The sequence below is a fragment of the Protopterus annectens genome, chromosome 6.part0 (genome assembly GCF_019279795.1).
Source record: "Protopterus annectens isolate FY-2018-M chromosome 6.part0, PAN1.0, whole genome shotgun sequence".
NCBI lineage: Eukaryota > Metazoa > Chordata > Ceratodontiformes > Protopteridae > Protopterus > Protopterus annectens.
Genome location: NC_056737.1, coordinates 1,325,262,103 through 1,325,285,621, shown reverse-complemented (window position 1 = coordinate 1,325,285,621; position 23,519 = coordinate 1,325,262,103). Strand labels below are relative to the sequence as shown.

Sequence of the window (23,519 nt, the reverse complement as noted above, 5' to 3'; positions counted from 1 at the left end):
CTGCTAGTGACATGCTCGAAGCCATAAGCGGTTGCAAAGGCCGCAAAAGACTGCCCTGAAAACTGAGGTCCATTATCAGACACAAGTACCTCTGGGATACCATGGCGGCGAAGAAAGATTTTAGGTGGGTGATGACCTCGTTGGATTTGCTATGTTTCAACAATGCGATCTCAAGAAACCTGGATAAGTAGTCCACAGCAAGAAGGTAAGTATGACCTTTTAATTCAAATAAATCCGCCCACTCTTTGCCATGGTCGGTCAGGACATTCTGTTGGGATGAGGGGCTCAGGAGGATTCCTTCTCTCTGAGATGCACGTCCTGCATCTTAAAACCATGTCATTTATCTGCTGGCTAAGTCCGGCCACCAGGCGGTCTGACAGGCTCTGGCTTTGCACTTCACGATGCCTTGATGTCCCTCATGTAGTTTCAACAACACCTCATTACGCATGGCAGAGGGATAACAAGGCGAATCTTTTAAAAGCAACCCATCTTTCACTGTTAGTGTGGACCGATCTGGCCAGTAGCTCTTCAGTAAGGGTTCCTGGTTGCATACAGCGGCCACCCTGGCTGCACAAGTCCATGACCAGCACACACACTGTCCGCTTTCAGCTGCTCCGTAATGTTTGGAGGAAGGATGGCTTCACCTGCATGTTTTCCACAATACTGTTCACGTAAATATCCGTGTCCTCCATTAACTCCGTTTCCTCCGGGGTTAGCTTGGTTTTAAGGGGAGAACGTGACAGGGCATCTGCCACCCAAAGTGATTTCCTGGGCGTACTGCACCGTGTATGAGAACTGCATCAATCTCATCCTAAAGCGTTGGATTCTGGGCGGTAGAAGATCCAGCGCCTGACCTCCAACAATGAAACCAGGGGTTTGTGATCAGTCTCTAGACAGAGCGATTTGCCTAATAGGTAATCTCGAAAGCGTTCACATGCCCAGGTAGACGCTAGAGCCTCTTTCTCAACCTGTGCGTATCGTTGCTCTGTGGGTGAGAGTGACCTTGATGCGTATGCCACGGGTCTCCAGCCGTCCTCCCATTGTTGCTGCAACACACTCCCTAACCCAAAGGAAGAAGCATCCGCGGAAACCTTTATCCCTCTCCGGGTCATACACAGCCAAAACTGGAGGTGAGGTGATTGCCTCTTTTAAGTCCTTGAATGCCTTTTCCTGGTCCCCACCCCAGTACCAGCTGTTCCTTTTTGATAATAAGTCTCTCAAAGCTCTGTCCCTCTCAGCCAAATGAGGGATGAACTTCCCCACCTGATTCACCATGCCCAGGAAACTCCTAAGTTCCCCTACTGTAGCAGGTGCCGCCATCTCCGTGATGGGCCGGTCCTCCTTGGGTCCGGGCTTATACCAGCATTCGTAATGACATGGCCCAAGAAAGTCACTGTGCCCCTCGACAGGTCACATTTCCCTACATTCAACGTAATGCCTGCTTCTTCCAGTCTCTTTAATACGCGTGAAGCCGGGCATCGTGCTCCTCCTGGCAACGCCCCAGACCAACACATCGTCCATGTGACAAATCACACCCTCTAAGCCTTCAATGACCTCTGCCATCATGCGTTGAAAGTGTTGGTGCAGAATTAATGCCAAAGGGAAGGCGATTGAAGCGGAAACGCCCAAAGGGGTTATGAATGTGGTAAGCGGCCGACTCCTCTGACAAAGGAATTTGCCAAAATCCCATATTGGCATCAGTTTGCTAAACACCTTAAGCCCCAGGAGCATCCCAAGACTCTGCTCAACCGAGGGCAGCCGAACCTTTCCCTGCATCGTATTCATTTAGCTTAGTGTAGTTTACACAAAGTCTCAGCCTGTTACTGTCTTTCTTTGTGTCTACCACCATGCCTGCACACCAATCAGTAGGTTCTTCCATTCTGGTACGACACCCAGCGCCTCCATCCTCATTAACTCCTCTTTCACTTTCCCCATCAATGGCAGTATCCTCCTGGGGGTCTTCAGAGAGTATGGCACCGCCTTTGGCTGAAGCTTTATGTGGTACTTCGCTGCACTACCCCAACCCAGAGCATAAGTCCGGGTATGAGGTCTTCAAAGACTCCATGGTGATAGTGTCAACACGTTTCAGGAGGCCCAGCCCCAAAATAGCAGGAAGGCCTAAAAGCGGCATCGCGAGTCCTTTTACAACGTACACTTTCTCACATGTCTGTCTTTGTCCATAGCCAAGCTGAAGCTCCAAGGATCCTGTAACCTCCAGTGGCATCCCTCCAGGACCCAACAAGGGTTTCTCCGGCTGCTGGAGCACAGGAGCATTCTTCCCACTGAACAAATTGTGCAGGTCTGACTTGGAGATAACAGTAACATCCGCCCCCGTGTCAAGCTTGAAAGTCATAGGTGTGCCCTGTATTTTCACTTCCACAATCCAGGAATGGTTCCCAGAGGAGACAGAACCAAGGAAGAACCCCTGTTCTTCACGCTCACCCGGCTCCTCGTCTTCCTCAATACTCTGCACCGCCTTGAACTGTCGGCAGACCCGCTGGTAGTGGCCCTTCTTCCCACGGCGACATCTTGCAGCAGTCGCCGGGCATAGGAGTCTATGGTGAAATGGCCCCCCACACCTGTAACACTGCGAGCTCGGGGCGTCTTTACTCTTTTGCATCTGGCGCTGAAAAATCGGCGCCAAGGGCTTGCCCCAACCTTTCGAGGCCTCTGGCCTGCGTCTGGCATCCAGTGGTGTCTGCACAGCATTCACGTTATACTGCAGGGCGGTACTGTCGCACCGCAAGGCCGTTTGCTGCTTCTTGACCTCCTCCGACTGTCTGGCCATATTTACAGCTCTCTCTAAGTCCAACTCTTTCTCCATCTGCATCCGCTCGGACAGCCTGGTGTCTGCCAAGCCCACAACAATTCTATCCCTTATAAGCTCGTCGTGCAGCGTCCCATAACTGCAATGTTCGGCTAAAGCATGCAGGGCAGTAACAAAACCATCAACAGTCTCGTTCAGTTCTTGTTTTCGCATGTTAAATCGTGCGTTAAGTAAACAATGTTCTTTTTGACAATAAAAAATCTTTCGAAACCCTCCTTCACTTTGGCATACTCCTGGTGCTCTGCCTCGGTTAGCTTGAGGCCTCTCAAGACATCGTCGGCCTCATCGCCCATACAGTATATCAGGGTGTTCACCTGGTTCCCCTCTGGGTTGGAAGATAAATTACTGGCCTGCGGAACCGTTCAAACCGGCGAATCCATCGTGTCCATTCGTGGGGTTTGGAGAAGTCAAAGGGCTCTGGCGGCTGAATACTGAATGTAGCATTGGGAGCACTAGCCGCCATGTTGATTCTAGCTCGTGGCTGCCGACCATTCTCGTCGTCCGACATGTCCGCTCTCCACGTCACTTGGCCACTCGTACGGTCTTCAGCAAGAGGTCAGCACTCCCAAGCACAGCCACACAGCACTTCTGACACCATGTCGTATTCTTTTACCTTAGAAAGAAGACGCGGGACAACTGCGTGCAGTTGGTACCAACTCCAAACTTTATTGACCGGCCAGCATACATTACAGTACACAACCACTTCCTGTCTCACGCCCTTGCGTCATGCACTTTCCCCCGCCCCCAAAGAGCACTAGCTAAGGCAAGACAACACAGTCCATTGAATACACCACACACACAGCCTACCTGGACGTCACAAAAGCCTTCGATACAATACCCCACTCGGGCATTATAGATAAGCTCACCAGCTTAAATATAAACCCCTATGTCACTAGATGGGTTGCAAACTGGCTCAAGGACAGAACCCACATGGTTAGAATTGCTGGAGCCATGTCAAACTCCAAACCAGTTACAAGTGGCATCCCACAAGATTCAGTCCTGGGACCTCTCTTGTTCGGTATATATTTCTCGGAGGTACAGGCCAACATGGAAGGACTGTGGCTGACCAAGTTCGCAGATGACTGCAAACTAGGCGCCATAATTGGCTCTCCAGCTGATGCAAGCATCCTACAAAAGGGCCTCATAGAAACAGACAACTGGTGCCAGAGCCATGGCCTCAAGCTAAATGCCAAAAAGTGTATGGTCATCCCCTTTGGCAAAAACAAATTGCCCACAAATTACCACATAGGTGATAATCCATTAAGTACGGAAGAAGTAATTAGGGACCTTGGAACCCAAGCTGATAGCAATCTCTCATTTGAAAACCACGTGGCCAAAGTGGTTAGAAAAACATTTTATATAGCCCACCTAATCATGAAGGGATTCACATCTAGATCAGGGGAGGTCATCGTGCCTCTTTACTCATCCCTCATCAGTCCCATAATTGAGTACAATGCCCCTTTTGGGATGTACCTTTCCAGACACCTGCAGCAACTGGAAAGACCCCAAACGTACCTCACCAAGAGGATCAAAGGGCTCAAACAGATGCCATATGCTGCCCGGTTAAATAAACTCCAGCTCTACTCAGTGGCATACCGCCTGTTCAGAGGCGATCTGTGCCTGACGTATAAAGCCACGTCCAACCCGGAATTAATGGATATGCTGCACCTCAGAAAATCCAAATCCCATCGAGCTACACGCTCGAGAGCCTTGAATCTCAGCACTGAAATAAATATGACATGCTGGAGGGACAGATTCATAACCCAGAGGCTCCCTTCACTCTGGAATAAAATCCCAGTCCAGGTTAGGCAGAGTCCCTCATTGACTCTCTTCAAGAGGAATCTTGATGAGTGGATGGGAGATCATAGGTTTATCCCGGGTATCACTTCTGTGTCACTGTTAGACAGAGGCAGAGTATACTAACCTCGAAAAAGGGCATAGCAAAATTCATTTAAAATGGGTGGCGAAAGCCAAACACACTCTGGCTAGGCTTATAAATGCCCTAGGGCAGATAGCCTAGTATGAACCTATGAACCTATGAAAACTATATGGACCAAACAAGAAGATGGTGAACTGAATACTTTTCCAGGGTTAGTTGTACCTTGTAAAGGCAGTTGGTCAGACTAAGTGATATAGTAATTCATCTCATGTGGCAGTCTGTGGTCGTCATTTTACAGCAAATTAATAAAATGTGCACCTCCTTACGCGTGTAAGAGAGGGGGAATCGAGTCACAGTATCCGGGTCTATATTGAAAACTCGAACGTTTACTTACCCAAACACCTAAACACTGACACGTCTTCATCGAACTGCAAAAAAATCGATCGTCCTGAAGCGAAATTCAAAGCGTCAATTCGTCATGGTTGGCCCTTCTGCGGTATAGCTCCGCAAGGTAAGTGTGCGATAGTTATGGACCTTAGGGTTAGGGTGCGGGTTAAGGTAAGTGCATAGATGGTAATGAATGTTAGATTTAGTGTAGGGTTAGAAGTAGGGTTTTATTAAGTGTATATGTGTGGATTATTTAGTTTGTTTGGGTATAGCTTTTTAAGGTAAGTGTGCGATAGTTATGGACCTTAGGGTTAGGGTGCGGGTTAAGTTAAGTGCATACTTGGTGGTATATGAAAGATTTAGTGTAGGGTTAGAAGTAGAGTTTTGTTTAGTGTATGTATGTGGTTTATTTAGTTTGTTTGTGTAGGTAGTATGTAACGGGAGGTGGGATGGGGCAACTATGACATTTCGAGTTTTTGAATTTCACGGTTTAGGGCATTCAGTGTATTTGCAGTTCGTGGAATATGTGTCAGTGTTTAGGTGTTCGGGTAAGAAAACTTTCGATATTTTGATATAGACCCCAGTATCCAGTACTGCTGTGAAGAAAAGTGAGGTAACCAACAGGGTTTTATGGGACCCTTGGGGCTCACGTGGCTCAAGTTGTTAATGCAAGCTCAGCAATTTTTGAAAGCAGTGATTTACAAGTATGTGTGTGTGTGTGTGTGTGTGTGTGTGTGTGTGTGTGTGTGTGTGTGTGTGTGTGTGTGTGTGTGTGTGTGTGTGGGATCTGTACTGATCCCCGAACAACAACATCACCGAATCACTATCGGCCGGGCATACTTACGTGAAAGTGCTTTTCACCAAAGAAGCACTTTCGCATAAGTATGCCTGTTGCAGAGGTCATACTACAGTGCAGATAAGGGAATATTCCCTTTTCCTCACTGTAGTTCAATCTCGGAGTGAGAATATTAAAGTAGGGCAGATGTGGGGGGCGCAGGGGGTCTTGCCCCCCCTGCATAAAAGATTTAGTGTTTTTTTTAAATACATTTTAACAAATGTTTTTTCTGTGAAAGTGCTTTTGTTAAAGTGTGTTCGGTGATTGTGGATTCAGACTATTGAACTTTCGTTCAATAGTCCTAGATCCATGTGTGTGTGTGTGTGTGTGTGTGTCTGTGTGGGTTTCTTTGTGTCTTGCTGTGTTTCTCTTTATATACATACATATATGTGTGGGTGTCTGTATGTTTGTATATATATATATATATATATATATATATATATATATATATATATATATATATATATATATATATATATGGATTCACTATGTAATCCAAAAATACTGAAATCCTGAATTTCAGTATTTCAAAATTACATAACCGAACACTCCAAATACCGAAACTCTAAAACCGCGAAATTCAAAATCCCGACAGCATACTACAGACACACCACACACAAACGCATACACACAACTTCCCCTCCAACTCAAATATAAAACCTACACTACAGATAAGTAGGGGTGCAAGCCCCCACACCCCCCCTACTTATATATACTAACACCAATATCGCACAATCAGACACACAAAGGTAACTCATACCCACACATTTCACACTCCCTCGTACACACACATCACAGTCACAACACACACTGACATACACTAAAGCCCCTAACCAACACACATACACACACATACATACTGAAACTAACACCTAACCATTCACACACTGCAACACTAGAAGCGCTAATTCGAAATCTCCGTTCTTCGGGATTTTGAATTTCGTGCTTCTAGTGTTTTGGGATTGAAAGGCTTCGCTATTACAATTTCAAAATACTGAAATTCGTGATTTCAGTATTTCGAAATTATAAAGGGAACCCATATACATATATATATATATATATATATATATATATATATATATATATATATATATATACATATATATATATATATATACATATATATATATATATATATATATATATATATATATATATATATATATATGGGTCTACCTAAACCCAACGAAATTACATTTCTCCGAGGAGAAGATGGTGTGTGTGTGTGTGTGTGTGTGTGTGCGTGTGTGTTTGTGTGCGTGTGTGTGTGTGTGTGTGTGTGTGTGTGTGTGTGCAGTAGTAGTGCTAAATTCGAAATCTCTGGTGTGCGAGATTTTGAATTTCTCGCTTCTGAGTTTTCAATGTTTCAAAAATACAACGTTATTGCTTCGAAATACTGAATTTCAATATTTCAGTATTTCGAGGATATAAAGTGAATTCATATATATATATATATATATATATATATATATGTATATATATATATGTGTGTGTGTGTGTGTGTGTGTGTGTATCTGTATGGCTCAACTAAATATGATGAGTAGTCCCAAATGTTGACATTCCTTACATCAGCAACTTAAATGTCAACACTTCAATACGTCTAGGCCAAGGGTATTTCTCAGTGCATACAAACACAACAAAAAACAAAAGTAAACAAAACTACAGAGGGCAAGCCTGCTTACACCCACCCACATCCCCAACTAATTATATATACTAACTTCAAGATTGCACAGTACTAGGGAAGGGCATATTCCCCAAACCTGGGGTTATGCAGTCTCTCACATCTGTTGACTATCTTTTTAGTCAACCAAATTTTGTTGACTAAAGGAATGTCGACTTTATATATGTACACACATTTATATCTGTCTGTCTCTCTCTCTCTCTCTTTCTCTCTCTCTCTCTCTATATATATATATATATATATATATGGGGGAGACAGAGAGAGAGAGAAAGAGAGGGTAGATTTGTTCAAAAGTACATTTGCTGTTATGGAGGGTAGACACCCAAATGTGGCTTCTTAACACATGCATGATATTTCCAAATATCTGTAGCTTAACTGTTTGACTGAAGAAGCATAGTTTTGGTTGTGAGGACAACAGGAGCTATAGAACTATGTTTATATTCCATGTTTTAAGTTTCTCAAAAATTAATATGTCATAAAAATGCATATTTTTTACAGGAATTTGTTCAAGAACTGGTTACTTTGACTGGAGAAGGAGGACAGAGATGCAGCATCTTGCAGTACCCAAACTAACAATTTTCTACCAGAAACTTACACATTTTTCCAAATCACATTTTAAAGGGTAGCTAGCTGAGTGGCACAAAGTGATAAAACTGTGGCTACAACATAAACAAAGCAGTATTAAATAGCAATACCAGGTGCTGTGGGAGGGGGAGTAATAGGGAGCTGTGCAAGCTGCTGGAACTGGCTCACCCATCCTAGCAAAGGGGATTGACTTAAACCCCACAACTCCAGCTTCATCTGATGGAAAGTTGGGTGTAAGACCCTGAGATACAGTGACAATATAGGCACAACCTTCCAAGTGGTATGTATTGCATTCTTGGGAATAAGGTTGGGTGGTAGTGCTTCTCTTCATTTATTTCTAACATTATAGGATTCTATGAATCTGCCAGCTGATTCAGGAGACAGCTTAATGCAGCATCCAGAAGCAACCCAACCTAGTGATGGATGATGGCCTGTTCAGTTCACAGTCTCTCTCTCTCTCTTTTTTTATTGGCAGCCACAAAGGTGCAGGGCTCCAAAGGGCATATTCCTGAAAGATGTGAGCCCCTCTTCATGTGAGTCATGTAGGGAACTAAGCAACCATTTAGGATACGAAAAAGTACAAACAACTTGGCCCACACCCCATATGAGGTATATAGGGAGTTAAACAACCATTTAGGATAGGGAGATATAAAAGTCATCTGAGCCCCTACCCCATATGAGTTATATAGGGAGTTAAACAACCATTTAGGATAGGGAGATATAAAAGTCATCTGAGCCCCTACCCCATATGAGTTATATAGGGAGCTAATCAAGCATGCAGAGAAGTAAAGGGTAAAGGTCAGCTGTACCTCTCCCCTTCATCTCCCTGTCCTCTTAGGAGTCATGCATGGAGCTAAGCAACCATTTACGATGGGAAAAAGGAAGGCGGACTGGACTTCTCCTCATACTGTCTGTCTTCACATATGAGTTATTTACGAAGCTAAGCAACCATTTAGGATGGTGTGAAGAAAGGTCAACCGGGGACTTGTGAAGCTGGGTGGAACCGATGTGGAGGGACAAAAAAAGAAATCATATTTTTAGGGAAATAGTATGTAAAATATATCAGTGAGGCCTCCAGCCAGTTGCAGTTTGGCCAAACTGGGAAAATGGGGACAAAAATTCATCTTGATAACAGGGATTTTTGCAAGGGAATTTTCTGTATCCCTTGAGGTGCAGCAACCTAATAGCTGGTTAGAAGGAACAGAGGTAGATGGAACAGAGCCCCTTGTATGTGGGATATGGAGACAAAGCTTAGCAAAGACAAGAAGGAGTCTGTAAAATATTTATAAATTCTAATTTCTGAGGACAATGATTTCCAATTTTCTGAGAAGAAATACCAGAAAATCCAAACTTGGAACATATTGTATACTAGAAAATAACACGATTCCATGGAATTTCACATTTAAAAATTCGTATTTCCAAGGACTCTGATTTCCAATTTTCCCAGAAGAAATGCCAAAACTTTCAAAATTTTGTATACTAGAAATTAAGAAGATTCCATGGAATTTAACCTTTTGGGTCACGGTACTCTTTCATCCGAACTTGGATTTCTTCTTAAATGTAATATTTACAAGCATGTCACTTAAGTACTGTGTACAAAGAATGTGGTTTAATTTTGTTTAATTATACACAGACTAAAATGATAATGGAATCATGGCACTGACTGCAAATTATTCTTAATAATCATAAAAATAATTCCTGGAATTTCAACTCATAAAAAAAAAAAAAAACATTAAACCAGAGTCTGTGATATTTTGGCTAAATTTGTGGCTACTTTGTTAATCTGGGAAAGGTAATGTTTAGATATCCAGTAGCATTTCAATGTTATAAATAATGCTTTTGAAATAACTTTGAGATGATGCGTGGTTTTCATTTTATGTTTTAGGTTTTACAAAGGTTGATTAAATCCAGAGGAAAGTCCCAAAGTAAGCATCTGAATGTTCAACTAGTTGCAGCAGACAAACTTGCACAATGTCCACCAGTAAGTGTGAAACTATTATGAGCATAAAATATTACTGAAGTATATATGTGAAAGAATACTTTATTGTATACAACCTTCCACAGTTAAAACATACTTTTCAGATTTTCAGTAGCACCTGCTTCCTGGTGAAAGGTAGTGCATCTAGATTCATCATTAATAAGCATTTTCATTCACCTTACTGCAAAACAAACACTGTATGCTCACCTGTATTATATATTAGACTGCACATTTAGCTCATTATACTATGGACTTTCTAAAGACAGAAGTGCCCTCTACAGAATGAAACTATAGTACAGGAAACAAAAAATTGAGGCTCAAAAGTAGAACTTAGGAAATAAACAAGTTGCTTTTGTTTGCCTTTTATTGCTGCCTTTTAACTTGTTTCCAAATACCTTAGTGAAGACAGGCTAAGTTAAATGTAATTCAGTAAGAAGAAAATATGTTTTATTGCATGTGATTTTGAAGCCTTATATAGTAATATTTCACAAATTAATAGCTTGGAGGCACTAGATTATTATTTGTTGGATGGCCCTTCTAAAACAATGATTATACAAAACGTCAGACTTCTGAATGACACATTATTTTTATTACGATAGAAAATTCCAGTTGCAAATAATGGGAGCCACTATTGGGGCTAGTTTCACCCCAACATATATGAATTTTTTAGCATCAATTTAATTATGCATCAAACGTATAATAATAATAATTAGTTATATGTACAACATACATATGGTCTGCTTTTTTATTATTTTTTTTTCTGGATAGTTTACAGGTTTAGAATCTTTTTTTTGCAATATATGAATTCTAATAACCTAGGTATTTGTTGCATTTATGAGTCAGTGTAGCAGATATGAAACAATGCTTTTGGATGTACATGTGAAAGTGGAGAAGGGCACATTGTTTGGAGTGCCAAGATTATGCTCCAAAATCGGAAAAGAGATAAACCTGTTATGCGCTTCTGTAGTGTAAGACCCAGCCATAACAGCTCTGTCAGAGGTTTTTAACATATATTACACATACCTAATTTCTGTTACAGTCAGGTATAAAGGAAAAGCCATTCCTTTACTGTCTACAGTTCTTAAATATCTTTCCTCCTATGTTGATGTAAGTTTTCCGATGTCAGTCTGTAAGTAAATTATTTAAAAACTGCCTGAGATTTTTCTCCTTATTTGCTATAAATGCAATAATTGCTAAGTACTTTACTAGCTTTCAAAGCCAAAGAAATACTTTGGCTTTTTTTTGTAACAGGTAGTATATGGAGTAGATAAAACTCCATGCACTACAAAGAGGATTGGGTCTCACCAAACATAACCTGTTACTGTGTGTTCTCAAAATGGATACCAAGATTGAACTTCGCCCTGGAGGTGAATCTCTTTGCATCCATGTCCCGAACACATAAGAATGTGAATATAATTGAAAACCTGATCATGACCCTCTATCTTGTCAGCTACTAGACATCACTCCCCTGATTTATTAAGGGCATTACATATGAATGAATTATATTAGGATCTAAAGTCTCTGTAATATATCTAGAGATGTTCATGTACAAGTGAATAGATTAGTGCACAAGTTCCTTGTTAGAAACTATTGCTTGTATAACATAATTAATTGATTAAGCAAAGTAATTAATAAGTATGGACAGGAATGTGGATATGTAGATAACAGAAATGTTCAAAAAAGTAAAATGAAGTAGGATGAGCACCACTTTGCAGAAAAGGGAACTTATTTATGTTGTTGCTAAATATACTTAGGCATCTTTGGCTATTGATGAAATTGTTAAAAAATGTTGCATAGTTTTATTATTGGATGAGGAATTCATGGAAGCATTGACCCTACTGCCTACTACTTCTTATAAGGTAGGTGCTAGTTTAAGTAGGAAATTGGTCATAGCAAATTTGATATACCATCTAAGCAAGTACAGATGCTTAATTAAAAGTCTCTATCTATACTGGGAACTCATGAGGACATTGCAAGATTTGTTCTTTTATAGCATTAGGTCAGGTTTTTAAATTCCCTTCAAGGTGTTTTAAAGATAAGGGTCAGTATACCTGTTTATCAAAAATAGTAGTTTATGCTATTGTATTGTTGTCTGCATATTTGCTCTGGCAAAAATTTTACACCGGATACCCTTCCTGATATAACCCTTCCCATTTATCCGGGCTTGGGACTGGCACAAAGAAATACACTGGCTTGTGCATCCCCCAGTGGCTGAGTTAAGGATAAGGTGTATAGAGAGTTGTATGAAAGATTGGACACTAAGGAGGGAGAAAAGGACCTGTACCAATTGGCTAGACAGAGGGACCGAGCTAGGAAAGATGTGCAGCAGGTAAAGGTGATAAAGGATAATGAGGGAAACATACTCACAAGCAAGGAGAGTGTGTTGAGCAGATGGAAAGAGTACTTTGAGGGGCTGATGAATGAAGAGAATGAAAGGGATAGAAGGTTGGATGATGTGTGGATAGTGAATCATGAAGTACAAAGGATTAGCAAGGAGGAAGTAAGGATAGCTATGAAGACAATGAAGACTGGAAAGCCTGTTGGTCCAGATGACATACTGTGGAAGCATAGAGGTGTTTAAGAGAGATGGCAGTGTTTTATTTTTAATCAGATCATTTCATGAAATCTTGGAAAGTGAAAGGATGCCTGAGGAATGGAGGAGAAGTGTATTGGTACCAATTGTTAAGAATAAGGGTGATATGCATAGCTGTAGTAACTACAGAGGGATAAAATTGATCAAGCACAGCATGAAGTTATGGGACAGAGTTGTGGAAACTAGGTTAAGACGGGAGGTGATGATTATTGATCAGCAGTATGGTTTTATGCCAGGAAAGAGCACTACAGATGTGATGTTTACTCTGAGGGTGTTGATGGAGAAGTATAGAAAAGGTCAGAAGAAACTGCAGTGTGTCTTTGTGGACTTAGAGAAAGTATATGACATGGTGCCTATATGGGGAGTTGTGGTGTTGTATGAGGAAATCGGGAGTGGTAGAGAATTATGTAAGAGTAGTACAGGGTATGTACGAGGGCAGTATAACAGTGGTAAGGTCTGGGGTAGGAGTGACAGATGCATTCAATTTGAAGGTGGGATTACATCAAGGATCAGCTCTGAGCCCTTTATTATTTGTAATGGTGATGGACAGGTTAAAAGATGAGACCAGTCAGGAGTCCCTGTGGAATATGATGTTTGCAGATGACATTGTGATTTGTAGTGAGAGTAGGGAACAGGTAGGACTAAAACAGAATATATGTGTGTGAATGAGAGGGAGGACAGAGGAATGGTGAGGATGCAGGGAGTAGAGGTGGCAAAGGTGGATGAATTTAAATATTTGGGATCAACAGTTCAGAGTAATGGTGAGTGTGGAAGAGAGGTGAAGAAGAGAGTGCAGGCAGGGTGGAGTGGGTGAAGAAGGGTGTCAGGAGTTATTTTTGACAGAACGGTACCAGTAAGAGTGAAATAAAAGGTCTACAAGGTGGTAATGAGACCAGCTATGCTATATGAGTTGGAGAGGATGGCACTGACAAAAAGACAGGAGTCAGAGCTGGAGTTGGCAGAGTTAAAGATGTTAAGATTTGCATTGGGCATGACGAGGATGGACAGGATTAGAAATGAGTATAATAGAGGGCCAGCTGAAGATGGACGGTTTGGAGACAAAGACAGAGATGCAAGATTGCATTGGCTTGGACGTGTGCTAAGGAGGGATGCTGGGTATATTGAGATAAGGATGCTAAGGCTGGAGCTGCCAGGTAAGAGGAAAAGAGGAAGGCCTAAGATAAGGTTTATAGATGTGGTGAGAGAGCACATGCAGGTGTTGGTGTGAGGCAACAAGATGCAGAGGACAGGAAGAAATGGAAACAGATGATCCACTGTGGTGACCCCTAATGGGAACAGCTGAAAGAAGAAGTAAAAGAAGGTGATATTTCTGAGACATAATGGATAATAAGGATGGCAGCTAGCAGGGGGAAGGGTTTGAACGATAGAGTGCCATTAAAACCTGTTTTGATAGCTAGGGGGTTACAATGATAATTAGTTGAATGATGCTTTTTTTATATAATGTTTTAAAGTATTTTTGTATATTCTTGTTTATGTTGTATATTATGAAACGTTTCTTAGGATATATAATCAATAATGAGTTGTGTCTCTTTAAGGAAGCTGATGATTTACAATGTTACAGGATGTTTCTTGTCTGCGTAGGTCTGATCTACTTTACTTGCTGTCTTCTAGATTCTTTAAATATTCTTAATAGTATAGTATTTTTGACAATCTTTCAGTTTTGGATACGTTTTTATTTTTGATGAAATCATATTTTTATTGGATGTATAATGTGATTGGTCAGATGAATTTTAAATGTATTCATATAGATGGAGTTTTTTGATTAGGATGTCTGATGAAGCAGTATCTGTTAACTGTAAAAGTGGTTATGAACTAGTAAAAGTTTAGTCTTTGGAGAATATTCCTTTTGATGTGGCAACCCTCGCATTGTTTTGGTTCACTTTTTTGGTAGTGATTGGAGTTTATTTAATTCTGCTTTTAAGTGAACCATTTGTCGGGCCCACTTCATAAAGTGTTTGCTTTTTAAGAAGAAGAAGTTAGTTTATGCTATTGTATGCTGTTGCCATTTGCTTTATATAGGAAAGACAGTACATTCTGTAAAAAATAGAATTATGGAGCATTTCAATAATAGCATTAATAAAAAATTCACAAATTCAGTCACATGTCACATATGGGAAAACATAATGGACAAATATCAAATTTAAAGTTTTTTTGTTATGACACAACTTGTGAATATTAGTCAAATTGTAAATTATAAGAATAATGTTACTGTTGAAGTGGCACCCCACCCCATGGATAAAAAAAGGGGAAATGGAGTTGTGGATGGATGAATGAATGGATGAATGGAAGGATTTATGAATGGATGGATGTTTGTTGAAAAGGATAGGTGCAGAATATACCTTGCATTTTAAAACCATGTTACCTTGTGGGTTAAATTAGAGATTTATTGGGAAGCTTTATTGTTATTGAGTAATTGTTTTAAAAACTATATTTAAAATTTGCTTCCTTTGTGTGGAGTTTTATCTCTTAGAAGAGTTTATTAAGTTGAGGTGCTAAGATGTTAAGCCTTTTTTTGGATCCAGTTGGTTGTTTTCTTATAGGTCATCCACTGAGACTGATACACTGTTCCACTACCTCTCCAGCCTTCAACAGATTACACAGGCTATTTTAAGACTTTTTGAAAGCGATTTGTTTCTGCAGTTCTTACAATTCATAGAGTGGCATTCTGATTTAAATTAACTTTTCTAGCCTATTACCAATTTGTTCATTTACAGGGTTAAAAAGGGTCAAGAAGGAAATTCTAGCAGAAAAGGGGTGTCGTCTTCCATAACAGGTGTCACAAAAGGGGTGTCGTCTTCCATAACACGTGTCACAAAAGGGGTGTCGTCTTCCATAACACGTGTCACAAAAGGGGTGTCGTCTTCCATAACAGGTGTCACACTGCAGAATTCTTGACAAGCATTTGATGTCTCTACAAAAACAACCTATTATAGCAGACTCTCACCAGTAGCTGGACTAATTTTCGAAAATGAAGATATGTTGTGGGGATAATTTTATTGGCAAAACCTATCCTATCCATGTACATGGGGTAAAATTCATGCCATTTTGCAAGAGGTTCCCCAAACTGGTAGCAAAAGTGAAAGACCAGGAGCTGTGTAACAGACTGAACAGCCTAAAATCGTGGATTCCAGGAAAAATGGACACAGATTCAATGGCATTTACACTGCAGTTTCTTCTTAAGTCTCTGTTTAGCCCATCTCTCCATATCACTTGATCACAATGATAATTCTAACTACAGACGTCACTTCTGACTGCCATACCAGTAGTCAAATCTTCTTATCCTGAACTGTAAAGAACATATGCAAAAACTACATATGAAGAAAGAATTGGTGCAATAAACACAGTAATAAAGTAATTAAATGAGTATCCTGTAGAACATAACATCATAAGTCAAGTCACAATATCATGAATTAAAGGCATCTCACAGTGGTCATTATTAAACAAATAACTGTTGTCTAGATTTATCAATAAGCTAATCTTGGACTTCCTGCTCATATGTATATGTGGATGATATGGTAATCCCAAATGATAGCTTCACAGAATCTCTTGTCCAGCAGTACCTACAGAAAGGCATCACATGTATCCTGCAATAATGTCAATAAAATTCCTCTAACAGATAATACAAAATCAAATGCATTCTCCTTGGAGCTCATCAAAAAGTCAAATGAAGACAGCAAACAAATTGGAGATTGCAAAGGCACGTGCAACATTTCAATATTTTGTAAGGAAATCAGTAAACAAAACAGAAATTGTAAATGTACAGTAAACCTCCATGTGGTGTTTATTCAGAATGATCTATTAGAAAAAATATGTACCCCAGTGACATTCAACATCTTGTAGTCAGGCATTAGCATTTAAAGCTATATACTTCATATATACTACCACTCTGGACACATTACATAGCAAAAGCTTGCTCCACTCTCGCAAGCTACTTCATGACAAGTTTGTATGATATCACTTGCAAATACAGCTATCTCAAGAGTCTCTGTGTCCCAGGCTGGATCCAGTACAAGGTGACCTCAGCATTTATCCAGTACCCAGTGATGACTGGGGCCCCATAAATGTTACAGTAACAAAAAGAAATTGCTCACTCTCACCCGCATCTGCTTACTCTGACCCACATTACCTCTCGGCTTCTCTGTGTATGATTACCGCTCAGTTGCTCTAGCTTCAAAAAGTCTCTCACTCATTGGCTGAAATGTAGAGCCAATGAGAGAGAGGCTTCCTCGAGCTTCACAGATGTTCACAGTCAGTGTGTCTAGTACTTTCATTTTGCAAGTGTAGATTTGGTGTTGATAAGTGTTATTTTATTTGCCATTGAAGTGACAATGTTTTACTGTTGAAGTGAAGTTGCTTGCAATTTGCCATCGCCAATGCATTTTGCGTAATTATGTGGTGTGTGTGTGTGTGTGTGTGTGTGTGTGTGTGTGTGTGTGTGTGTGTGTGTGTGTGTGTGTGTGTGTGTGTGTTCAGTACAAGTGACCTTACTTGAGACTTGAACAAAACAGACCTCTGTATGAACCATTTATTTTTTTATTCATTCTCATTTGTTAACTGGAGTATGTAGACTAATCCTAGATCCTTTTCAGCAACAACCCCAGCCAGGAATACGACACATTATACAAACATAAGTACAATAGAAAAACAAAGTACAAGCACAAGGTAACACAAGACAAACATACAGAGCAATATTAATACTTTGTACACCCATAATACATTGCATAACCCTAAGTCATATAGTGTAGACATTTAACATCAAGGACTATACAGCAGTAGTTAACAAGGTTAATTATTTCTGTATACTACTGAGCTAGTTGGCATGTTAGTGGCACTGGTATGAATTTGGCAATGGAAAGCTGGGCAGTAAAGAATGAGAATGGAAAATAGCCACGTTTACATTTACATTCACTGCCTTAACTGAGATATCTTCTGGGAGCGAGCAAGCTGGTACAATTTTACAAAATGCACTTTCAGTGGTGGTAAGTTTTAATGGGAGTCTTATTAACTGTATATGATCACTTGCTCTGCATAAGTGGGTAAATTCTCTGATGTGTAAAAATGTTTTAGTGACAGGAGGTATCTTTCAAAAAGCAGTTTGAGGATAAGAGTTGCCAGGAGGAAAGTGGAATGGGAGGCTACTTGCAACAATCACTCTTTTCGGAGGGTGGTACAGTGATGTGCAGTAGGGCTGGAAATGTGTATGGGCCTCAGTATTTCCTTTTCAGTTGTTTGGATTAAGAAATGTCCTGGGAAGGATGGGATGTTATGACAGGAAAACCATATTCCAAGCTGAGTAGTAATGATAGCTGTAGCACACCTAGCTACAGGAGCAAACAAAATGGAAATTTTGAAGAAGTCTTTCAACTGGTTTATTGCCTTGTGTACTTGGGTTTGTGTATGTGCTTGAAAGCTGTGTGATTGATTAATGGTTGCACAATGGAGATTTTAAGTAGCTGTGGCAGGGAGGGGTAGCTAGAGGGGTCAGTGATGATTATAGGGAGGGTAGCTGTAAGCTTCTGAGCTGTTCCCAATAACGTAGTAGTTTTTGTAGTGTTGCTGGAGAATTTGTTAGTCACAAAGTCAATTCCATATCTACTCAAATTGTTGTTGAAATTGAGTAACGATGGTGCTTATGTGGTTCCCTGCTACTGTAAGGACAATGTCAACTGCATAAATGATGTAGTTAATGCTGGGCAGATCCTACAGCAGGTCATCTGCATACAAAGTAAAGAGTAGGGGTCCTAGCAACTGAGCCCTGGGGGGTAACTTTGTTTATAGTTTCAGATAAAGGGATACTATATTTACTTTTGCTAATAAAGGTTCTTTGGGAAAGGTACATTTGAATCAGTTTATGACATTGTCTGAGAATGCACATACACTTAGTTTCTGTAGGAGAAGGGTGTTGTCAACCATTTCAAAAGATATTTTAGATCCAGAACCAGTGTCCCAGTTAAGAGACCTGAGTCCATGTTATAGAAAATTTAGTTGATAAGGGAGTAGATGGCTGTGAGGGTGCTTTAGTTGGGGCATAAAACATGGTGGTTTGGCTGTATCAGAATATTGTACTTTGTAATGTAATCTAGAATTTGCTCATACAGTAGTTTTTCTAAGATTTTGTAAGAGGGGAAAGATTGGCAATGGGGATGAAATTGTTCACAGCTAAGGGATTGAAAGTTTTAAGGAGAAGAGCAATTTTCAAGATTTGCTATACTCTGGGTTTTTATTTATTTATTTATTTTTTTGGCTTTTTGGCACTTGGCATTTTGAGCGCTGACATTTCAATAGGGAGCCATGATGTCGACATGCTTAAAGCTATAAGGTTGGCAACTGGTGGTAAGAAATAGATTGAAAATACATGTGACTGGCTTAGAGAGGTACTGGCTGCCAAGATGAAAAATGAGTGGTTGAATACACTGAAATTCATGCTAGTAGTCAGTTTATAAAGATTTGTCAAGTACCTCCAAGACTTATTTTGAGGTGATGGCTTTAAAGTGGAATTTTAGGTACTGTATTACTTTCTGTAGTGGGGCATATTGGGATGGAGGTGGAGACCTTTGAAAATGAAGTTTGCAAGTTGGAGGTGGGTTAGTAATATTCACAACTAGTTATAATAAGTAAAAAGGAGGCCATTTCTGGGAAGATTTTTATTGTTGCCAATAGATTTAATGGCTTACCAAAATCTTTTAGTGGCCTAGCTTGTTTAGTTGTGGATTCCTGAGGTATTGTACTTTACCATTCTTATGTTAAAGGCCTGTCTTCTGATCTAAGTCCCCAATATTCACAATAATTGTTGGGTGAGTTTAGATATTGTGGGTGTGTTTTCCAGTTTTTCCGTGCCTTATCCCTACGTTTTATTTTAGCACATAGTTTCAGTGAAAGGCAGAGTGTGGTGAGACCCTTTGCAGGACACAGTCTGTTCTGATATGAGGCTAGGAGGTTATAAAATTCTGCTAGAGCTACAGTCCAGTCTGTGAGACTGTATACTGTGGTGCAGTCAATTGCTAGCATCTTGATGGCAAGAATTTGTTGGGTGCACTGACAATTGCAACTGAAGTAAATGACTCTTGATGGTGGTTTTGAATGGTTAATTAACCAGGATGTTATGCTAGGGTTATGATCACTTAACGCATTTGGTTGAGCATTTGAGTAACAAGGCTTGTCAGGTATGTTAAATAGTATAATTTCAAGAAGGGAGGAAATCCCGGTTGTTGAATTTGTTCTGGTCCCTGGTTTGATGAGCTGAGAGAGAATCTTAGTGATGCAGAGAGTCTGTTTAATTCTGTCTTCTGTGGACCTTTCCAGTCCGGGTTAAGCTCACCAAATATAATTGTTTTATTGTGTTTGGTTATGTTTCGGATTTTATTCAAATTTCTTGGTATGGTTGGAGGACAGGAGGTGTGAGGGACATAGATTACAGCTATATATAGTTTAGTATGGCCTTCAAGTAGAATTTGATTTAATAGCCATTTGGGTTCAGAGGCTGAGTTGGTGTTGTTTTGTAGTGACAGTGGTAGGATTTAGGTTAGTGTTATTGTCTAACATCAGCATTACTCCACCAAATGTACATTTAGCAGGTCTCTTATTTAGAATTATAGTAATCAGTTAAGGCAGAGGGAACACATGAAGAGTTATTTAACCAAGTTTCATTGACTGCAGCAATTTTGGCCTGTGTAGTTCAAGCCAAGATTAAAGGATGGTCACTTATCGTTTAGGCTGCAGGCATTCATATTACCTATGGAGAGCTTTTTTTTTTTAATAGACATAGACACTGGATTAGAATCAGTGTTACCTGTAAGAATAAGAATTAGAAGTTTAGCTAGCGTTAATTTGCAGTGAAGTTGAATGTATGTGATAGAAACTGCAGGGCTGAGGAGCCTATTATTTTTTTATGGTTAAATATTTTTATGCAGTTAAGAAAATATTATAGCCATACATGGGTAGGCCTGTAACTTTGCTGTAATTTATGTAACTCATGATACTGAGAAGCAAAGAATATCCATTTGCAGGTGTAGATGATCAGTGAAATATGTCTGACTGCAACTCCACTTGGCTAGGGGATATCAGTAACTACTAGCATATCATGTGGATTGGGTTAATTTGATGTGTCTGGGACAGTTGTAAATTGTAGCTACAGCCTTAGATTACCAGGTGTGAGAAAGCACTGGGGCCTGCTGGAAGTGAGTGCCATATAGAGTACAGTTTTGTTCAACCATTCCCTCACCAATCGTACACAGTCCTCTACACAATACTTTAGGTCAGTACATAAGCAAGCAATGACTGGTTAAAAATCAGTCATGCAGTAATGGTTGTTGTTGTGTCTTTCGGCTTTTCCCGGTTAGGGGTCGCCACAGTGGAACTCCGGTCCGCTAATGATTGGTAGTTGATTTTTACATGCCGAATTACCAGCCCTGAGGCACAACCTTCAAAGAAGGTACGTCCATTCACGCATGTCTCCACGCAGAAGATGCTCTAGCTGAGAATCGAACCGGACAGCGTCTTACTGTGATGCAGTAATGGTATGATCAGCAAAATTCTCACACAAAAGGAATCAGTCAAACGACAGTGCAACAAACCACAATCTTATCAACAGACACAATTTGGAAGCATGCCTAGATGAGTTGCAGCAAGGAGGAACTAATTTTCTTTTCCACAATAAAATAATTTTCACATAGGCAAGCACTAGAATAGCTGCCCTTGTGGGCCATTTTAAACTTAGCCGCTTTCCCTCAGAGATGTGAGAATCAAACTCTGTACCTTGTGTCTGAGGTAAACAACTCAACCATTATGCAACCCCCGACCCTAAATATTTAGAGTTAGCTTTCTAGCTTACATGTGATTACTAGACTAACAACCCCAGCGGGCATTTTGTAGTCTACTTATGCTTCCCAAAGGTGAGACGTGAACCTTGTACCTTGTACCTTGTGTAAACACCTTAACCATTGTGTCAACCCAAAAGACATTAACAGCATTGCAGAATGTTGCACACAAATGGTTCGCAAAAATAAAAAAAATATATGATTACCATAAGATTATAATACCCTACCTCATAATGCTTTATGGTCTAAGAGAGAGATCAGGTGTGGAATGAGAGCAGCTACAGGATGAGGGAGTGAAAGTTTAAATAATTAAATTAGTGAGATCTGTCTGAAAGCCACCACCCTCCCACTCATGACATAAGACAGTGTTAACCTTGAAGGAGATAGTAGAGAACAGGTGAATTAGAATTTAAACTATTACCTTTTCAACTCCTTCAATTGATGTGCATAAAAAATTCAGTGGAATCCCTATATGCTAGCACTCCTGAGCAGCCCCTTTCTATCACAGCTGCAGAAACAGATCTAACTTTAGGACTTGTCTCCTAAGGAGTGCAGGTGCGCTGCAGCAAAGCAAGTGAAAACTTGAAAATGGGGAGGGGGTGAATGAAAAAAATGTTTAAAAATGGTGAAGCAGAAAATCAAATATTAATATTACTTCTTAGTCCACATGAGATAACCCTGCTTCCTGAGACTCTAATAGCTGCTGAGCTTGTTTTCACCAATTCTTATTGTAATTTGATGGTAATAATAACTCCAGTTCAGAGAGATCCCTTACTTAGTAGGAAAGTTCTGTATTCAATCACAGATATAACTGTTTCTGCAGCTTCTGGGTAAGAAGCATTCAACCCAGATTATGATATCATTAGAAATGTGAGCCCGAGCATCTTCCAGAACTGCCATATATGTCAGCTTGATTTAGAAGACTCGGATCATGTCTCAGTGACTTACCATTCCACTTAGTCACTGAGAATTAATAATGCCAGTCATTTGAGTTTCATAATTATTGTTCAGAAAATACTGTACATTTTCTAACTTGGGTAGATAATCCATGATCATTGTCTGGTTAAGTGACTTGCAAATGGCGGTAGAAGTCAAATAGTGTACCTTTGACTACAAAGAATAGCTCATTAAGAGCTTAGAGTCCTAAGTCTCTGTACCACCTGCTAGACCTTCATTAGTTTCATCATTTTCTGATAAATCACCGATGACTACAGTCAGTCAGTAATGCCAGTCATTAAAATTTCATAGTTTCTTACTCTTCAGAAAATGCATATTCATGAAACATTTATTCTGTTAACACTAGATGTAGGGATTTGAACACTAGATGTAGGGATTTGAACACTAGATGTAGGGATTTGAACTTTTCTTGTGATGTAAATGGAACATGCTCTGGAATAGGCTCCCTATCCATGTAAAACCTGAGTCCCTCCCCAACCCTATTCAAAAGTAAACTTGACCATTGGATAGGAACTTATAAATTCATCGCTGGGCTGGCCCCCATGTTCTTACAGACACTGACAACAAACATTTCCTAACTAACATCGGATGGGTAATCCTAAATTTGTCATGGATGGGATAGCAAAGTACAGCTGGAATGTAAACTGTATAGAGTTTTGAGGATGTGAGTGTATTTGTTGTTTGCAGGTGACGATGTCCTTTTGGCCTCAAGTGGCCATAGTATGTTTCCTAAAATGGAGTAGTTTACTGCTAAGCATGAAGTGGCTGGGTTGAAAATCACCACCTGCAAATCAGATATTGTTGTACTGTCTTCTCTCCTGAAAAAGACTGAATTGTTCTCTGTAGAGTATGGAGAAGCAGCTACTGCAAGTTTAGGATTTTACGTATTTTGAATTCTTTTTCATGACTAAAAGGAAACTGAGTAGTGGATGGATGCACCCGTGAAAAAACTGTACACAA

The 23,519-nt window shown here is 40.2% G+C and overlaps 1 protein-coding gene across 1 annotated transcript in view; it reads left to right on the top strand.

Annotated features, from left to right (window-relative positions):
- Positions 1 to 23,519, top strand: part of CACNB4 (calcium voltage-gated channel auxiliary subunit beta 4) — a 509,529-nt gene that overhangs the window by 393,554 nt on the left and 92,456 nt on the right. The window contains exon 11 of the mRNA XM_044073655.1: positions 10,080 to 10,175. Coding sequence (XP_043929590.1) covers positions 10,080 to 10,175 — 96 coding nt within the window. The remainder of the gene's footprint in view (positions 1 to 10,079; positions 10,176 to 23,519) is intronic.